Raw genomic sequence first — 18,667 nt, 5'->3', positions numbered from 1 at the left:
CCCTAGCCACCCACGTCACTGCTTACAACATAGAAACTAAACGCGCGCGCCACGTGCATTCGCAATGCCGCGCGCACCAGCGCACTCTATATTACAGGCATTATACTTGTCAGAATTGGTCTTATAGAAATGGTGTGGGTGTGACTCATTCTAATGAGATATGCAAAGTATATTTAAATATCTCCAAGGTACCTTCAGGTGTGCTCTTTTTGAGCCCAGGGGGTCTCTCCCTATGTTATTTGGAGGGAGGTATGAGGGGGATATATACAACTTGAAACTCTGCTAAAGTCTCTCCCCGTGGCAAGAAATTAGTTATTTGAAGCGGTTTAGTCTTTTGCATTTAACAGTGGTACTAGAATTCCAGCAAGTGGGAGCCTTTGTGGCTATTCCGGTTGGATTTCCAGTGCCGGAATGAAACCGCTTCTAAAAAAAGAATCAAAACCCGAAGTGGTTTCACGTGATCGACTTGATAATGTAGCCCAGAGGTTTTCAACCATCTCTCTAACCCAGCCAGTGTCACGTTTGAGGGATAATCAAAAGAGGCCTCTGTTCATATTCTGTATTCTATGGCATTTATTTACTATCGGTTCACTTTGTTGTATTAAAAACGTGCGTTAGGAAATATTAGGATTGCATTGATTTATATCTTGACGGAATGCTGCCGTATTTACTAAGAAGGATGTAGTGGCACTCCTGGAAATGGACTACGTTCAGGCAGTGTGGCAGAACCGGAACGTTTACCCTCAGCTCGATGTCGTGGGTGCAGCACCCCGTATGTTCGACCCACAGAGCCCACAGACCTCTAACGTCACCCCTTGGACTGCAGTGGAGATGGACATCTCTGCCCAGCGGATCATCACTCCCGAGCCCTGCTGCAACGGACGTTGTGAAGGGTGCCAAAGCGTCCTCTAATGAGGTCAAGAACGTGGTTCCAGATCTGTGAGCCCTGCAGGAACTAAAACTCGCCGAAGATGAAGTACTCTGGCCTATGTTCTCACTTTGGGAAGGAGAGAGAGACTGCAGTATCAGTAAAAAAAAAAACAATAGAATGTTGACTATTCTAGTATTATTCAGAGTACTGTCACAGTCTGCAGGTTGTATAAGTTGCATGATATCAGCATTACATGTAGGGTGACCAGATTTTGAAAATGAAAAACCGGGACATATAAAAAAATTATTAATACAACCAAATGACATTACTAAAAAATGAATATTATGATTTTTATCTAATAGTGTCACATTGATGCTGTATTATTCATTCTACCTTTTTTCCATTCTCTCTACCTTCTCCCCTATTCCCTCTCTACCTTCCCCTCCCCCCCATTTTCGCTCACTCCCCCAGTCTCTCTCCTTTCCTCCCGTCCCCCATTCTCCCTCTTCCTTCCCACCCAATATCGTTCTTCCGTCCCTATATCTCCCTTCCCAACCCCCATTCTCTCCCAGTCCCCCATTCTCTAACTCTCTTCCTCTGCTCCTCGTCCATTCTCTGTCCACCCTCCTCCATTCTCTCTACCCCCTCATTATTCACTCTCTGACCTGCACAGACTCACAGCCACTGACCTGCACAGACACTCACACAGACAGACCAGCACAGACACACAGCCACTGACCTGCACACACTGACCTGCCCAGACACACACACAGCCACTGACCTGCACACACACATACACACAACCACACAGCCACTGACCTTCACAGACACACACACCAGCTCTGAGGAGCAGCCGCAGGGGAAGGGTGTCCTAGCATGTCCTAACTGTCACTGTGGAGCATGGGTGGGGGGAATCCATCTTGGGCCCTGGCAGCAGGCACCTCACTTCTGGCTCTCACTGCTGAGGCTCCGCTGACACTAATCCCGCCCCCACCCTCTGCAGCTAACCCCACCCCCGCCCTCTGCAGCTAACCCCACCCCCGCCCTCTGCAGCTAACCCCGCCCCCACCCTCGGCAGCTATCCCCGCCCCCACCCTCTGCAGCTGCAGCCTCGGAACCACCTCCACTCTCCTCCTGCTCTCCTCTCTGTCAGCATTCTTGCTCTCTGTTGCCCCCCCTGTTCTGATGGTCAAAACCGGAACAGCCACAAAAAAAGGGACATTTTAAAGAATGTCGGGCAGCCGGGACAGACATTAAAAAAACGTGACTGTCCCGGCTAAACCGGGACATCTGGTCACGCTAATTACATGGGGCTCACTAGAGAATTAGAGATATGACTATATGTACATGCCTTATAGAGTAGGTTATCCTAGTGATGTAATGCCTAAATGTACGAATGGGATTATGAGTGCTTGTAGCCAGCAGGCAATAGTGTCCAAAGTCATGCAGTAGCTGCAAAGGCAAACAAGATCTTATCTTGCATTAAACGGACAATGGATGGAAGGGAAGTAAACATAATTATGCCCCTTTATAAAGCATTAGTAAGACCACACCTTAAATATGGAGTACAAATTTGGGCACCACACCTTAGAAAAGACATTATGGAACTAGAGAGGGTGCAGAGAAGAGCCACAAAATTAATAAAGGGTATGAACAATCTGATTTATGAGGAGAGGCTAGCGATATTAGATTTGTTTACATTAGAAAAGAGGCGCCTAAGAGGGGATATGCTAGCTATTTATAAATATATTCGGGTACAGTACAAACGAGAGGTAACTCTCAATGTTTTACTTCCTGATAAAACATTTTTATAAATAATCACTATGTCCAGAGAGGTAATACCGAACACATACAGTACATGTCCAGCATTACAGGCATACCCCGCATTAACATACGCAATGGGACCGGAGCATGTATGTAAAGCGAAAATGTACTTAAAGTGAAGCACTACCTTTTCCCACTTATCGATGAATGTGCTGTACTGCAATCGTCATATACGTGCATAACTGATGTAAGTAATGCATTTGTAACAGGCTCTATAGACTCCCCACTTGCGCACAGCTTCGGTACAGGTAGGGAGCCGGTATTGCTCTTCATGACGTGCTGACTGGCGCATGCGTGAGCTGCCGTTTGCCTATTGAGCGAGATGTACTTACTCGCGAGTGTACTTAAAGTGAGTGTACTTAAAGCGGGGTATGCCTGTATCTCACATTTTTTTTACAGGCCAGAGTGTCCAAATACAGGGCAGTCCAGTTCAATACTGTTCACCTGGCAACCCTAAGAGCAGTGGTTGCCAAACTGTTCTCCCTGGGCCACTGGTCCCCAAAGACTTTAGTGGTTTTCCTCAAAGCCTTTCAAAATTCCCTTAAGGCAATCTCTCTTCTGTGGTCTGTGCATTTTCTATCACCAATGACTGCTGATTTCTAGGTACAGGTCAAGTTTCATAGTTGTATACAGTAGTAAATGAGGTTGAAAAAAGAAATATGTCCATTGAGTTCAAACTATGTTTACATTTTATATTGGGTGTCTCTGAAATATGTTATGCATATACTGTAAATAAATAGGTGAGCAACGTTTGTGTGGGGGATCCTCCAAACACCTGGTAACATTTAGGTGGTTCGCCATATGAAGAAGTTTTGAGGTTGAGTGTCTCTATTCTGGGTGTAAAGAGACATTGGCTCCTATTTATGAAGTGGTGGTAATAAGACACATTCTGCTGTCTGAAGATACCGTATATACCATTCACTTAAATATGTTGTAAGGTTGTTTCTGGTGCCAGAAGATGTCTTGAGGCATAACACCTCTTGGTGAATTTGGGCCTCTGTGTTCCTGGAGTTGTAGCCCATTTTGCTCTCTGTATTTGATAGTGCCAATATCACACGTACAATGCTCTTTGCATGGTATAATGTTACGTACACTATCTGGTCTTACCCGACCCCCTGCAAGATACGAGTGACATTATAGCTACTACGGAAGCAGTTGATTAAGCTTACAAACGCTCAGGGGTCTAATTGACAATCGTGGTTAATGGACTTGTGTTTTATTGTGTCAACAACTCTTTCAACTTGCCTACCAACCTTTTTTTGCCTGTATAAATAACGAGTGCGGTATTGCAGCTCTGATACTCTTTAAGTAGGGTTGACGTGCTTGAATTTGTGAGAACAGGTGCTGCTGACACTGCGTGACCGGGCTTTGAGTGACCAGCTATATCAGGCGGTGCTGAGGCTGGCACTGGTGACACATGATTGCCGGCAGACAGACCACTGCAGTTTCCTCCCACAGGGAAGGAAAAGCGTCTTTTTATGTCAGACGGGTGTCTCACTTCGCTTTGCTGCTGCCTGTCAAAGATAAGGGACTAGAAAAAGAAGTTCCACTTATAACGAAGCAACTTGCCTGTCTCTCTCTCTCTCTCTCTCTCTCTCTCTCTCTCTCTCTCTTGTTTTCTTTGGCACACAGGAAGAGCGATGTCTCCATTTCTACGCATTAGCCTCTCCAATTTTGATGTGGGACCTTACCATCCGCCTCCTGGGGAGGTGGTGATGCTGAAGCCTTATTGCGCTGTTATTGTGAAAGAAGTTGTCGAAACAACAGGTATGCATCTTATAATACACAATGTCATGTTTGGTCTGCTATCTGCAAACCCTCAGGCAGCAGTCCGCCTGCTAAACACAAGGGTGGGGAAAAAAATGGGATTAAAAATGTAGATATATTTGCTTTATGACGATGTGTAAGTGATCCTACTTTGGGGGTACCATGGAGTGCTCGACTCCAGTCCTCAAGACTGCCCCCATCAACAGGCCTGGTTTTCAGGATATCCCTGCTTTAGCACAGGTGGCTCAATCAGTGACTGAGTCGCCTGTGCTGAAGCTGGGATATCCTTAAAACCTGGCCTGTTGGGGAGGGGGGGGGGTCTTGAAGACAGGAGTTGAGCACCTCCTTGGGATACCTAACCAGTTACAATCTGTTAAAAGAATGTAATTTTTCCATCCTGCAGCAACAATTCTGAGCAGCACCCGTCTCTTTTTTCCAACCATTCTTGACAAAAACCGTGCACGCTCGACAATAGCATTGCTGTTAATTCAATCATTTCACAAAAATTTGCAAACCATAAATTTTAAAAACTTCAAACGTTGCATCGGAAAGCGTTGGACGGAAGGGTAACGCAACCGGGGCAGCGCAGTGATACCCAGATGTTGTTAACCCTATAGGCATTAGGAGTCCATAGGGGAAGGCTAACTGATTGGCCGCCCATCAAATAGACGAATGCTTGGTGTTGTGTGTGACCGCTCATCAGCAAGATGCAAAGTAGATTAAAGTTGTGGTAAAACGTTTCCTTAGAAATGGTGAGAATCCCTCCCACCTCTTCTTCTTACGTCTGTCCCAGTCAGCTAAGGACTCGCGTTGCATATAGGGGGTTCCCCTTGGGCAGTACTGCTCTGCTTTAACACCAACTATCTACCCTCTGCTATCATGGATTGGAGCTAATCATTTTAAGAAGAAATGACATGGTGTACGGCAGAGGTGCAGAACTCCATTCCTCAACCCCCCTCCCCCCCACAACCGATCAGGTTTTCAGGAAATCCCAGCTTCAGCACAAATGGCTGAACCGGCCCCTACTTCACACAGGTGGCTCAGTCAGTCTCTTCTTCAGCACGGGTGGCTCAATCAGAGGCTCAGTCTTTGACTGTGCCTCTGATTGAGCAACCTGTGCTGAAGCTGGGATATCCTGAAAACCTGACCTGTTGGGGGGGGGGGGGGGGCTTGGGGACTGGAGTTGGTCACCCCTGAGGTACAGTAATGTACCCAGAGTTGTATAAGCACCCTGCATTTATGTCCTTCATAGCGTACACTTTTTTTGGGTGCTCCAGTGACCGCAGATAAAGTTACCGTCCAAATGTCACAATGAGTTGGCAATGCGTCTTCGACAAATGATTTGCCCCAAACCATAAGCCCGTTCTTTTGCTGTTAGGCCACTGCTCTGTCCCATTTCCCTCCTCTCACTTGTCCGTGCTCCACTAACCTCTCGCAAAGGTTAATGCATGAGATTCTGCGTTAACTGTCACTGGCTTCAAATAGTTAATGGCTCTTCCCCATAGCACTGTGCACCTCTGTAACACATATTGCACTTTTCAAGGAGCTTTTTATTATCAGTCCAAAGTAACACCGATCTCTGCAGCAGATTCAGTGCAGGAATAAATAAGATATATACAGTTCTGTGTCCTCAGGGGCCTTGAGTTTTTTTTTTTTTTAGAGGCCTAGTGTATAATAAGGTGGTTATTCACCAATGTCACCCAGCTGCCAAACGGAGGCAAAATCTGTGCAAATGAATTGTACCAGATTTATCCAAGAAAAAGCTACATTTCAATGGGACTCCTATTCTTTGGCGAATATGGCTCTGTTTTTTTTTCCACTGGTTTTGCAGTCGGGATACTTGTACAGTAAATAGACTTGTATATAAAAGTTCCCCATTGAGTACACTTCCCCTTACCTGAGGAATGACCACTGGTGGCAACGGTGTTTTAATGTTTCGGGCATTGAGTTTTTGAAACCTCACAGATCACTTTCTTCATGTGTATTGCAGCAGCACGAATGTAGTATGTATGTATGTATATTATACCCCGTCACACTTTACTCTACACAGTCCTGATGAATATCCCATAGCTGGACCGAAACATTGGATTTTCTCAATACAAATATATTTTTGTGCTTTTGTATGGAGTGCTGCGTCTTCATCACATTTGGTTTGTGGGTGAAGTTTTTCTATGTTCTTTTTGACACGTGCACTTGCTTTTACTTTTTTGTGCCTTTTTGAGGTTTTCCAAATGTATATAATTAGTGTGTGTGTGTGTGTGTGTGTGTACAGTAGATATAAATATAGCCAATAAAGAATATCACTTGTGAGCACATTCACATGTCTTAGTCAGGTCTGCAACCCTGCCTTTCACCCATTATCACCTCGCATGCAGTGCTCCCACTGCAGTAAGGGATTCTGGGAAATTACATGCAAATAAGCACACAACGTGTCATCTTTTGCCTAGAATATCCATTTACATTGAGCCCATTTAAGCTGATGCATTGCCGTTCACACAGCTTTTAAGCACAGCATGGGACTAGCAAAGCAAGTACAAACCACTCAGACATGTTTCAACCTTGATGGGTATCATCAGTGTGAGTTGGTTTATACTTGTTTTGAAATATTTCTAGGCCGGGTAGGTTTACCATATCACATTTTAAGTTTTCTGTTGCCTTTTTCACCCACCAGAACTTAAAATGTGATATGTACATATGTGTGTATATACTGTAGTGCCGACGGTTATTCTAACACAAACCAGTGGCAATCGCCAAAAAGACCCAGGTACATGCTGGGTCATTTTTAGGGCATTTCTGTATTGACCAATGGCCCATCAGATTAACAGCGGGGGTCCCATTCAAACTGAATGGGACTGCCAGGGACCCCTGCTGTGTTAATCCGATGGGTCATTAGTCAATGCAGAAATGCCTTAAACGTGCCTTAAACTAGCCAGGTTACACCCAGCATGTACCCGGGCTAGTTTAAGGCAAGCCTTAGAATACTTGTTGTCTCATCTGAAGATATAGATATCAGAAGCACATGCCCCATAGCGTAATTGAATTTAATACGTGTTAGGTTGGAGAAAACCGTAAAAATGTTCTGAGGATAAGAGGTCCATGACTCTTGAAGGACTGTAATAACACGTAATGCTGCCACCTGAATGCAAATTGTAGCAAGCACACTGTATTGTAACTACAAAGAAGAATGACTATGAATGCACATTGTATTACACATCTATTACAACCAATATTCTAGACATGCATACTGTATACAAATATATTGACAAGAAGATTAATCCTGTCAAATTGACCTTAAATTAGGACAACATGGGCCTGATCCCAGCCCACATTTTCTCATACAGGCCATTATTTACTAAGCAATGCTATTGCAGAACACACCTTGTGGGTCCGGAAGGTACCATGGCATTTATTTACTAATGTCTCCCGGCTACAAAACCGGGGTAACGTCTGCGCAAAAGAATGCCACCAGGTTTATCGCATGAAACTCCCATTGCTTTTAATAGGATTCCTTTTCTTGGATGAATATGGCTCAGGTGTGTGCCCTACTTGCGCATATGGCACATACAGGTGAATAGGCCGTAAGGTGTCTCATTGCTAAGTGAATGTGCTAAGTGAATGTGGCCCACATTGCCTGTGAATCGGATTAAGTGCTCAGTTCATAAGGTGCCAGCAAAAGGTTTGTGGTGTAGATGCTTTAAGGACAAAAAGGAAGAGGTTATTTGAAGAAGAAGAAAAAAAACAGATTCCTTATGTTTTTAAAGAAAAAAAGTTTATTAATAAAAAAGCCGTTGTACTTCTTTAAACAATCACTTTCTTCCTCCAGCTTACAGTACTTCTATCAGTCTACTAATCATGTGTAGCCTTGACTAGGAGTGCTACAGCAGGTGCAGTGACTGGTCAGACTAGGTACTGTACCAGGTAGCCTCTATGAATCGCTGGATATGGTTCCTTGCCAGTCCAAATGTACCTTTCTCGGTAAGTTGGGCGACGTAAGTAAGGACCGTAAAGTCCACATTATGTGGAAAGTGGTTTATTGAACAAAGACTAAGCATCTGGCAAGTCCAAACTCAGATCTGGGAAACCAGAGGCGCAGTCTAGAAGGGTGTTGGGGATTACCAGGGGGAGGCTTACACCTATGGGAGGATCAGGTCAGTCTCTTTCTATGGAGCCCTGGAGCCTATCTTCTCAGGTCCCCTCTACTCACAGATGCCCAGTTGATCCTGTCCTCATGGTGGGTCTTTTGGCCTCTTGGCCTAACTGTCTGACCTCGGCACTGACCATGGGTCACTCCTACTTCTAGTTTACCCTCAGTTGTTTTTAACATCTCTTATACCTTCTTATAACCTCCGCTTGGGACACTACCCAGTGCTAAAGCTTTCTAGTCTCCTACCAGGATGGATCCTGCACTAGGTATAGGAGACTCCACACTAGGCAAGGGCTCTACACTATGGGATGGAAGGGTAACCCCATGGGGACCACACATGCAACACTTACAAGCATCTTGTTCGATAGTCTCTTCTGGCTCTCACTGGACATGAACAGCTGGTCTGTAAAATAATATAACTTCGTTCTGCTGGGTTGATCAGCAATGTGTTAGCTTGCAGTTATATATTGCAATGTTCTCCCAACACACCAACTTGAAACTGATTAAAAGCTATCCTTGGTTTTATCCTGCATGTTCTGCATCTCTGTGCATCTGGTCCCAAAAAAGCCTTCAGGTTATATCGTGCCTTAACACCTTTGCTACCAACTGGGTCTGCAACGCATTGCTCTACAGTGTGCTCTATGCCTATCTGGCAGTGATGGGGGTTCCCTCTATTATGCCTAATGTGCCTCCAACACTGAATTTGTTAAATGAACTGTATCAGTTCTCTGTTCACTTGCCATATGGTATCACAGTGAGGGCATCGGACATAAATATTTCCATCTCCCAGGAGAAAAAGCGGAGCAGGGAAATAGAGTACGAGTGATTACAGTAATAGAAAGAGAACAGCTGATTAAGGAAATTAACTTGCAATATACACTGTAGGGGGTTATTTGTTAGTGTCGATCTGAGCACAATCGGACAGAAACTCCCACAGAAGTCAATGGGTAGTTTCCGTGCGATAATGCCCCGATCTACGTGATCGCAGTTTAATAAATAACCGCAAACGGTAACTGTATGAGTAGTATTTGGGATATGTTGACTCCTCGGTTTGTTGTACATCTTATTGGCTTACATCAAATATACAGTATATGTGTTGAATATGAATTTCATCGGGGCTCATGTAAACTTTTTAAATAAATCAGTTCTGTAGTAAGAATAAATACTTTTAGCATTTTCTGTTTTAAAAAAAAAAACAACTTTGAAAGACCAATTTTCTTGCATTCTATTTTAACAAGCATGCTTGTTCCTATAGCAACGATTTACATTCCCCATATTTAAAGATGTCGCCAAACTTTGCCGATCAATAGACGGAGAAAGAATTGACCGGCAGCTATGCAGTTCTTTAGGTAATTAGAGATTGTCCACATGAAACTATTGAAGTAAAAAATAAATAAAAAAAGACTGAACTGCAGCTTTAAAATACATGAGTAAGGGGAAAGTTCTCCAATGCACTCGCAAGTTCATGTATCGGTGAAAAATAGTTAAATACGTCACCCAAACATCACATTCAATAAAAGGATATAGCGCAGTACATTTCAGACATACAGAAAGTAGGTAATAAAGTCCAAGGAGAAGGCAATATTTTAGTCCCCTAGAGATCCTTCATCATGAATCCTTGTTTAGCAAGGTGCCTGTGACTAAGTGATGCTGACAACCCAGTCCAAGTGAATTATTTGATGTTTCTGTGTTTCAATAAAAGTCTAAATATATTCTTGTAAAAGACCTAGGGCCTGTGGTACAAGCTGTGTGGAGTAGAGGATGGCTAGTCACATTCATTAAGGTAAACCAGGCCATAAACCGCTTTCCTACACCCACATTCCTTTCCCCTCGCTCACTCGCCCTTCCTCTGTCTCCCCATCTCTCCCTCTTCCTCACTCTCACTCCTCTCCCTCTATTTCAACTCCCTCCTTCTCTCACCTCTCTTACTCAATACCCTCTCCACTCATTCAATCCCTCCTCCTCTCATCCCTCTCCTCTCTCACTCAATCCATCCCCATTCAATCCCCTCCCCTTACCATCACACTCAATGTTCCCACTCCACTCAACTTCCCCCACTCAAAACACATACATGACATCTGGACGGGCCCAACTTCTGGCGCTATCCAGCAGGGGAGGAGGGATTGGGGCCTGGCCTCAAACAGAGGCCCAGCAGCCAGGTGCAAGAATTGGGCAGGACCACTGGGCAGGCCCCCCCACAGCGGTCGGGCCTGGGACACGTGTCCTAGTTTTTCCCCCTTGATGGCGGCGCTGCTGGTAGAGTTTTGCAAACTTGTTAACAAGTCTAAAACTAAGGTCTGCCATATTTCATCTTTTAGATGGCAGAACAGCAGAAAAGATTCACAGGAATAATGGGATTTTTCTGGTCCTACACTTGATGTAGTGGTAGTCTTCTGTAAAAGACGCATAGGCCAGCTCTGATAATTGTTGGATAGTTGTTGAGGTCCACACAACACCACGGTAGGAGTTTTACATTTTCCTAAGTGCATTTTACTATTGTGTATATATTATGCAACATTTAAAAAATAAATCTGTTTAGAAGACTTAATTTGTTGCCAGCCCCGCACAGTACAGTATTATAATGGCTCGTCCAACGCAGCACTACCCCGAATGTATCAATACACCCCTTCTTTCAGAGTAACTGTGAACTAACAGCCTCCTCAAAACCAAGTTACTTCTGAAATACATTAGCATTCACTGCTCTGGGATCTGTATACAAGGTGCACTAAATACACCAATGCTCCTAGATAAATTACTATACCTCTGCTAAAGACTCACGTTACTGATACCAACCTCATAAATACTGATTCTAAGACTGTACTACAGTACAGTATATCAGGGCCAGATCCGAGTAACAGCGGTTACCTCCCAGTATATATCCTAGTAACAGTGGTTACCTCCCAGTATATATCCTAGTAACAGCGGTTACCTCCCAGTATATATCCTAGTAACGGGGGTTACCTCCCAGTATATATCCTAGTAACAGCGGGTACCTCCCAGTATATATCCTAGTAACGGCGGTTACCTCCCAGTATATATCCTAGTAACGGCGGTTACCTCCCAGTATATATCCTAGTAACGGCGGTTACCTCCCAGTATATATCCTAGTAACAGCAGTTACCTCCCAGTATATATCCTAGTAACAGCAGTTACCTCCCAGTATATATCCTAGTAACGGCGGTTACCTCCCAGTATATATCCTAGTAACGGCGGTTACCTCCCAGTATATATCCTAGTAACGGCGGTTACCTCCCAGTATATATCCTAGTAACGGCGGTTACCTCCCAGTATATATCCTAGTAACAGCAGTTACCTCCCAGTATATATCCTAGTAACAGCAGTTACCTCCCAGTATATATCCTAGTAACAGCAGTTACCTCCCAGTATATATCCTAGTAACAGCAGTTACCTCCCAGTATATATCCTAGTAACAGCAGTTACCTCCCAGTATATATCCTAGTAACAGCAGTTACCTCCCAGTATATATCCTAGTAACAGCAGTTACCTCCCAGTATATATCCTAGTAACAGCAGTTACCTCCCAGTATATATCCTAGTAACAGCAGTTACCTCCCAGTATATATCCTAGTAACGGCGGTTACCTCCCAGTATATATCCTAGTAACGGCGGTTACCTCCCAGTATATATCCTAGTAACGGCGGTTACCTCCCAGTATATATCCTAGTAACGGCGGTTACCTCCCAGTATATATCCTAGTAACGGCGGTTACCTCCCAGTATATATCCTAGTAACGGCGGTTACCTCCCAGTATATATCCTAGTAACGGTGGTTACCTCCCAGTATATATCCTAGTAACGGCGGTTACCTCCCAGTATATATCCTAGTAACGGCGGTTACCTCCCAGTATATATCCTAGTAACGGCGGTTACCTCCCAGTATATATCCTAGTAACGGCGGTTACCTCCCATTATATATCCTAGTAACGGCGGTTACCTCCCAGTATATATCCTAGTAACGGCGGTTACCTCCCAGTATATATCCTAGTAACGGCGGTTACCTCCCAGTATATATCCTAGTAACGGCGGTTACCTCCCAGTATATATCCTAGTAACGCCGGTTACCTCCCAGTATATATCCTAGTAACGGCGGTTACCTCCCAGTATATATCCTAGTAACGGCGGTTACCTCCCAGTATATATCCTAGTAACGGCGGTTACCTCCCAGTATATATCCTAGTAACGGCGGTTACCTCCCAGTATATATCCTAGTAACGGCGGTTACCTCCCAGTATATATCCTAGTAACGGCGGTTACCTCCCAGTATATATCCTAGTAACGGCGGTTACCTCCCAGTATATATCCTAGTAACGGCAGTTACCTCCCAGTATATATCCTAGTAACGGCGGTTACCTCCCAGTATATATCCTAGTAACGGCGGTTACCTCCCAGTATATATCCTAGTAACGGCGGTTACCTCCCAGTATATATCCTAGTAACGGCGGTTACCTCCCAGTATATATCCTAGTAATGGCGGTTACCTCCCAGTATATATCCTAGTAACGGCGGTTACCTCCCAGTATATATCCTAGTAACGGCGGTTACCTCCCAGTATATACCATTCTAACCCTCTTTGATTTTTTTTAAAATTTTTATGTACCATTTATTTTATTTATATAACTACATGTTATGTTTTAACTATCTTCATTACTCTGATAGTTTTGTTTGTTTAACTGTTTCCTAGTATACACTGATTTAAGTGTGCACACTAGCAGGAGGCACGGAGACTCTCTCCCCAGTTCTATAGTATTGTTTATCCACTTTCCTCTGTGTAGCACCTTAACACAGTCCTAGAGTGGTCTGTCCCCCTCCCCAATTATTCAGGAACATAATTAAAACCAAGTGTGACAACTTTACACACATCTACTCACTAGAACCATCTTCCCTGTTGTAGGACTACTGTATGTACTGTATATACAGTATACCGATGTAGCCAATGTTTTTGTGACAATGCAGTGTTAACACTCACAGTACAGCCCTCTATGCTGTCACAATATATATTTTATTTTTGAACTGTGGGCCTCAATGGTTTGAAAAGTTTGCAGTTGTTAAATGTCAGTAAATGGGGCTGAAGGTTAAAGTGCTGTGTCCGCTCTTCTTGTGACATTGGACAAGTCACTTTATCTCCCTGTGCATCAAGCACCAAAACATAGCTTGTAAGTGTAGCCCAGCCCCCCTCCCCCCTCTCTGGAAGACGTACTGCTGGGTACAGGTGTCATGGTGCTAGCAAACCTGTGAGGGTCCAGCAGAGCTGAGTGTCTGCGATGATGGGGACCAACAGGGCAGGCTTTCTGTGATATTCAGAAGAAAAAGAGAAAAGCTTGCGCACAGCCAATGGAGTGGTTCCCAAGATGATGTATAAAAATATCTTCATTGATCCATCATAAAAAAAGAAGGTAAACGCCCTCCTATGCGTTTCATGTATACAATACACTTTATCAAGGAGTATTTCGGTGATATTCAGTCTTCACTCAGGGTGTCGGCGCCTCCAGCTCGGGTGGGCTCCAGGGTTCCCAGAGACAGTCCCCCACCAGAACAGACTTCTTTCACACCCCTGCCCAACAGACTGTAAACTCAGGCAGGGGTATATAAAACAAAGGGCTTTATTTGGCCAGTCACTGCAGATGTCATACAGCGGATGCATATGGTTATAAGAGGGTCCCAGGCCTCTGGATGGTGCTTGCTCTCTGGTAGTCTTGAGGCCTCTGATCTCTCTTGCTCAGCCAGCCCAGGAGGGACTGACTGGCATGTCTCACTCCCAGCCGGGAGGAGACAGCACTCCACTTCCAACCCTCCTAGGGGGGAGGAGGTAACTCCCTACAATTTGGCACTTCCTCTATGAGACACCAGAAAGGGTCTGTACCATAATTGGCTACACACAGGCCCTGTGTCACCTCCATTCCTGCCACTCAGTCAGCATGAGGGGGGGTTAATGCCCCTAGGATAGCCCGTCACAGCCTAGATGGCTAAGGACTTACATGACAGGGGGACAGAGAGGCAGTCAGGACTAGCCATGCTACATAAGCTCTGCTAGTCATGATCTCTGTGCCTGCAAAGTTCTGTATAAAGCACAATCCGTGCGTTAAGGGGAAAAAAATCTGGAAACAAATCCTTGTTTTTGTCCGTTAAACAGAGTATTAAAATGTCAGGAATGATGAATAATGTGGATCACAGCTGGGATAAGTGTATATTTATGTAACTGATGATCTCAGAAGTATTCCTGTAGAACAAAGTACCACTTGCACTTTATGAGCTATGTATCCTGTTCAGAAACTGCATTTTTGCCTTTAAGGTAACACCATGGAAGACCTTTTTAAATATTCTCCTATGTATGCACAAGCATTACATCCACTTCCATTTCTTTAACATCTCAAAAATTGGCAAGTGATTTTGGCTGGGGTACTGGGAGGGGTTACCCAATGCACATGCTGGAATGTAACAAATTTCACTACAGTATTCAGATCTATATTAAAAAAAATGTAAAAACTCAAGTGAACTTATTTGATTGTGGATCTTTATACAGAGGGTGTGGGTGGGGGGGTTGATTTATCAGTGCCTTGTGTCTGCTAAAGATTAAACTATAACCTGACAAGCAACCTGCAATTTCAGGGTCATGTGTTAAATTTAACAATGGAGATCATTTATCAGCATTTCCAGACTGCAAAACTAGGGCAAAAACATTAGATTTTAGATAAAAAGGTTCCATAGCATGTACTGTAATATCATTTTTTGCTTTGATAAATACTGTGCAGGTAGTTTTGCCCCAGACCGTTTGAGCCTTAAGACTTAGATTAATTGTATCAATAATTTAGACACCATATGTTTCATATTTTGATACAGTATGTTCTAATAATAATGGTGGCATGCACTTTATTTACTGCAGTTGGAGAGAGAATGTGACGAGGAGATATTGGGAGGGAGGGAGTTCCAGGGGTAGGGATCAGCACGTGACAAGGTTTGTAGGCGAGAGAGAGAGCTGCTGTGACACGGGGAATATAATGTAGATGGGCCCGAGCAGCACGTAGAAGAACAATAAGTGAAGTTTGCAGCGAATGACGAGTTTCGTGGGGAAACAGAGTTTTCAGGAGGGGAGAATACATTGGTTAGTTCTATTCATGAAATCTAAACAAATTGTATTAAAGGTGTATTTTGTAAAGAATGTTACCACGTAATTACATAGTTACATAGTTACATAGTTGCATAGTAGATGAGGTTGAAAAAAGACATATGTCCAACAAGTTCAACCTATGCTAAAGTTAGACAGCAGATACTTATCCTATATTTGTACTTACAGTATATTGATCCAGAGGAAGGCAAACAAAAAAAACCTAGTGACATATCATCTAATGATATCCCATAAGGGGAAAAATACATTCTTTCCTGACTCCATATATTGGCAATCTGATTACCATGTTTAATTATTTGTTATATCCCTGTATACCTTTCCTTTCTAAAAAGATGTCGAACCTTTTTTTGAACATACACTATCTATTGTAACTGCCCTTACTGTAAAGAACCTTTTCCTTTGTTGCTGGGGAATTCTCCTTTCCTCCAACCTTAAGGGATGACCCCGCGTCCTTTGGTACGGCCCGTGGGATTAATAGTTCTGTTATTGTCCCCGAATATATTTGTATATAGTTATCATATCCCCTATTAGGCAACGGCCCCAGTGTCAGCTGCTGCGCAAGTGGCGGGAACAAGATTCACCCCTCTATGGCGCCAGGCCCAGTAGCTCCCTGCACGCACATGGAGAGATCGTAATGCGCGGCCAAATTTTCTAAAGACCAGATTTTTGTCTTTTCTAGTGGCGACAGAGTGCTGGCAACTGCGGCGGTTCAGCCAAAGAGGGCGAAACAGTCGCATGAGATCATGGCTGCACCCCCGCCACGCTCCTCCCACCCCCGTCATGATCTCCTGCTGTTCGACCGCAGATTGCGGCTTGCACACGTGTACGCACCGCTATGCCGCCAGGCGCGGGCAGCAGCTGACACTGGGGCCATAGCCTTAGACGCCTCTTGTCTAATGTAAATCAAATTTAGCTTCCTTGTTGTTACCATTCCTAAAGCAAATAGTTTTTGTTTCTTTGGGAATACAGCACAAAAGTGTACAGTATGTCTCAGCTGTGAACCAACCTGGGACAAGAAAGCACATCTTTAATTACTAGCCAGCACACCATTACTTTACTGCAATATTCCTGGTTACTTAAATATCTGAAATTGTGAACTGGATTAGGATGATGAAGAAAAAATGCAGTAATTAAGTGAAGATATGTGAAGATTGAGGTAATGCCTAGTTGTCTTATTTGGTAATCCTGTTTATTAGATATGTTATTATGTTATTATCATAATTATATTATTAGGTTGGTATTTCGACTTTTTTTTTTTTTTTTAAATTCTACCTTTTAATACATTTCAAGTTTCAAAGAAAGAGAAAAGTCAGTTCGTAGAAGAAACACGTTTTCTGAATTAAGTTTTAAAATGAATGGGCTGATATGACAAGTGAATCCGTACTAACTATGTCCCTTTGAACACAGAGAATGGGACGGTGTACATCCAGAACAAGCCCACCATGTACCCCCCCTGGGACAGCTCGTTCGACGCTCACATTACCAGGGGCAGAGTGATGAACATCGTCGTGAAGGGTAAAACCGAAGGGGTGGTCTCGGAAACCACCATCGAACTGAACTCGCTGGCGGAACGGTGCAAAAAGAACAGCGGCAAGATGGAGATCTGGGTAAGCGTCTCGCCTGCTTTTGTCAAAGAGACACCAGGACAGGTTATGTATCCAAATGCATAACTGAGGCAGAGAAGTGATAGAGAAGTAATACAAATAAAGCCAAATATCTCGAGGGGATGGATTCTCCAGGTTCAGGCAATATAAAAATAAATGAAATAAACGAGGTTGTGCGGAGTGCTGCTACTGTATAACCCGGCCTCCAGGTTAGGGCTCAGGAGAAATCTAATCTAACTTGAAAGAGGAACGTGACAGAGACAGAGAAGGGAAGTCCTGATTTTTGACATCACTCTTGAGTCTGAGCATGCTGGGAAGGTCCAATCTTTGCACTTGGGGATTTGTGTATAGTATCAAGGCACTTTGAGTGCCAAACTTTGGCATTTTCATCCTGTACCTACTGTATGTATCAGTCTTTCGCCCCGTCTTCCCCAGCTTGCGACTATGGAAGTGTCAGTAGGAGTACTTAGGGAGGAGATACATTTTGATACATCTGATTATAATCTCTTCACCATCTGTCTCTTTGCTTCATTCTTTTCGCCTTTTATTTGCCCCCAAAAATCTGTCATATCTGAAGTTTTAAATTCTGTAAGAAGTTGTTCAGACATTTGTCGCTTGCCTGCTCAAAAAAACTAACAAGTGCATCAAAACTTTATTCTTTCTACATTGATCCCATAATAATGCTTTAGTGCTCCAAGGAAGAAAGAGAAAATAAATTTGTTGGCACAAACTAACGTTTGCTTTGACACCCTGCACCTGAGCAGTCCTGCTCTAGAATAGATCCCCCTTTCGCCAAAATAAACCGTCAACCTTTGGGGTAAACAAGGCTACAGCTTTGTTGTAACAAAGTAACACAATAGAAATTCTGCCTAGCCAAAATGTCTAGAGCCCTCAGCTTAACTGCAGCTTGTGACCCCAGTGCTGACGTATTCACCAAATAACAAACATATAACTTGTTAACTCCACACCAAAATTTACATTTTCTAAAGCGCACATTCCAAATCAGTTAAAGGCGCCAGTTAAAGGCGCCAGTTAAAGGTGGCAGCCAATCCACCCGCAAAGTGGGAGACAAATTACAGAAAACAATTTGACCTCACTGCGTAATATGCAACAAATTTATATAATACTATTTTAAATGATTCCTTTATAGATATATATTTATATATTATTTAATGTATCAAAGATAACTATAAGCTTATATATTGATATCAAATTGTATTCATAAAAGAATATAAAAACTAACATAACTAGATTACCAAACTGGGCGGGTGAGAGTTGACGGCGTCTGTGAGACCGGCGTACTGACTAACTGACG

At 43.6% G+C, this 18,667-nt stretch overlaps 1 protein-coding gene across 2 annotated transcripts in view; it reads left to right on the top strand.

The window, feature by feature from the left end:
* The window catches only part of PRKCQ (protein kinase C theta), a 125,089-nt gene that overhangs the window by 65,345 nt on the left and 41,077 nt on the right, over window positions 1-18,667 (top strand). The window contains exons 2-3 of one of the 2 annotated variants that reach the window (XM_075599412.1): window positions 4,328-4,462; window positions 17,156-17,355. In XM_075599412.1, the coding sequence (XP_075455527.1) occupies window positions 4,336-4,462; window positions 17,156-17,355 (327 nt within the window). In that variant the 5' untranslated portion in view covers window positions 4,328-4,335. Of the gene's footprint in view, window positions 1-4,327; window positions 4,463-17,155; window positions 17,356-18,667 lie in introns of those variants that run through there. The other variant, XM_075599413.1, reaches the window with a different exon arrangement.

The sequence above is a fragment of the Ascaphus truei genome, chromosome 5 (assembly GCF_040206685.1).
Source record: "Ascaphus truei isolate aAscTru1 chromosome 5, aAscTru1.hap1, whole genome shotgun sequence".
Lineage (NCBI taxonomy): Eukaryota > Metazoa > Chordata > Amphibia > Anura > Ascaphidae > Ascaphus > Ascaphus truei.
The sequence above is the reverse complement of the archived record's forward strand: the minus strand, read 5'-3'. Positions and strand labels throughout refer to the sequence as shown.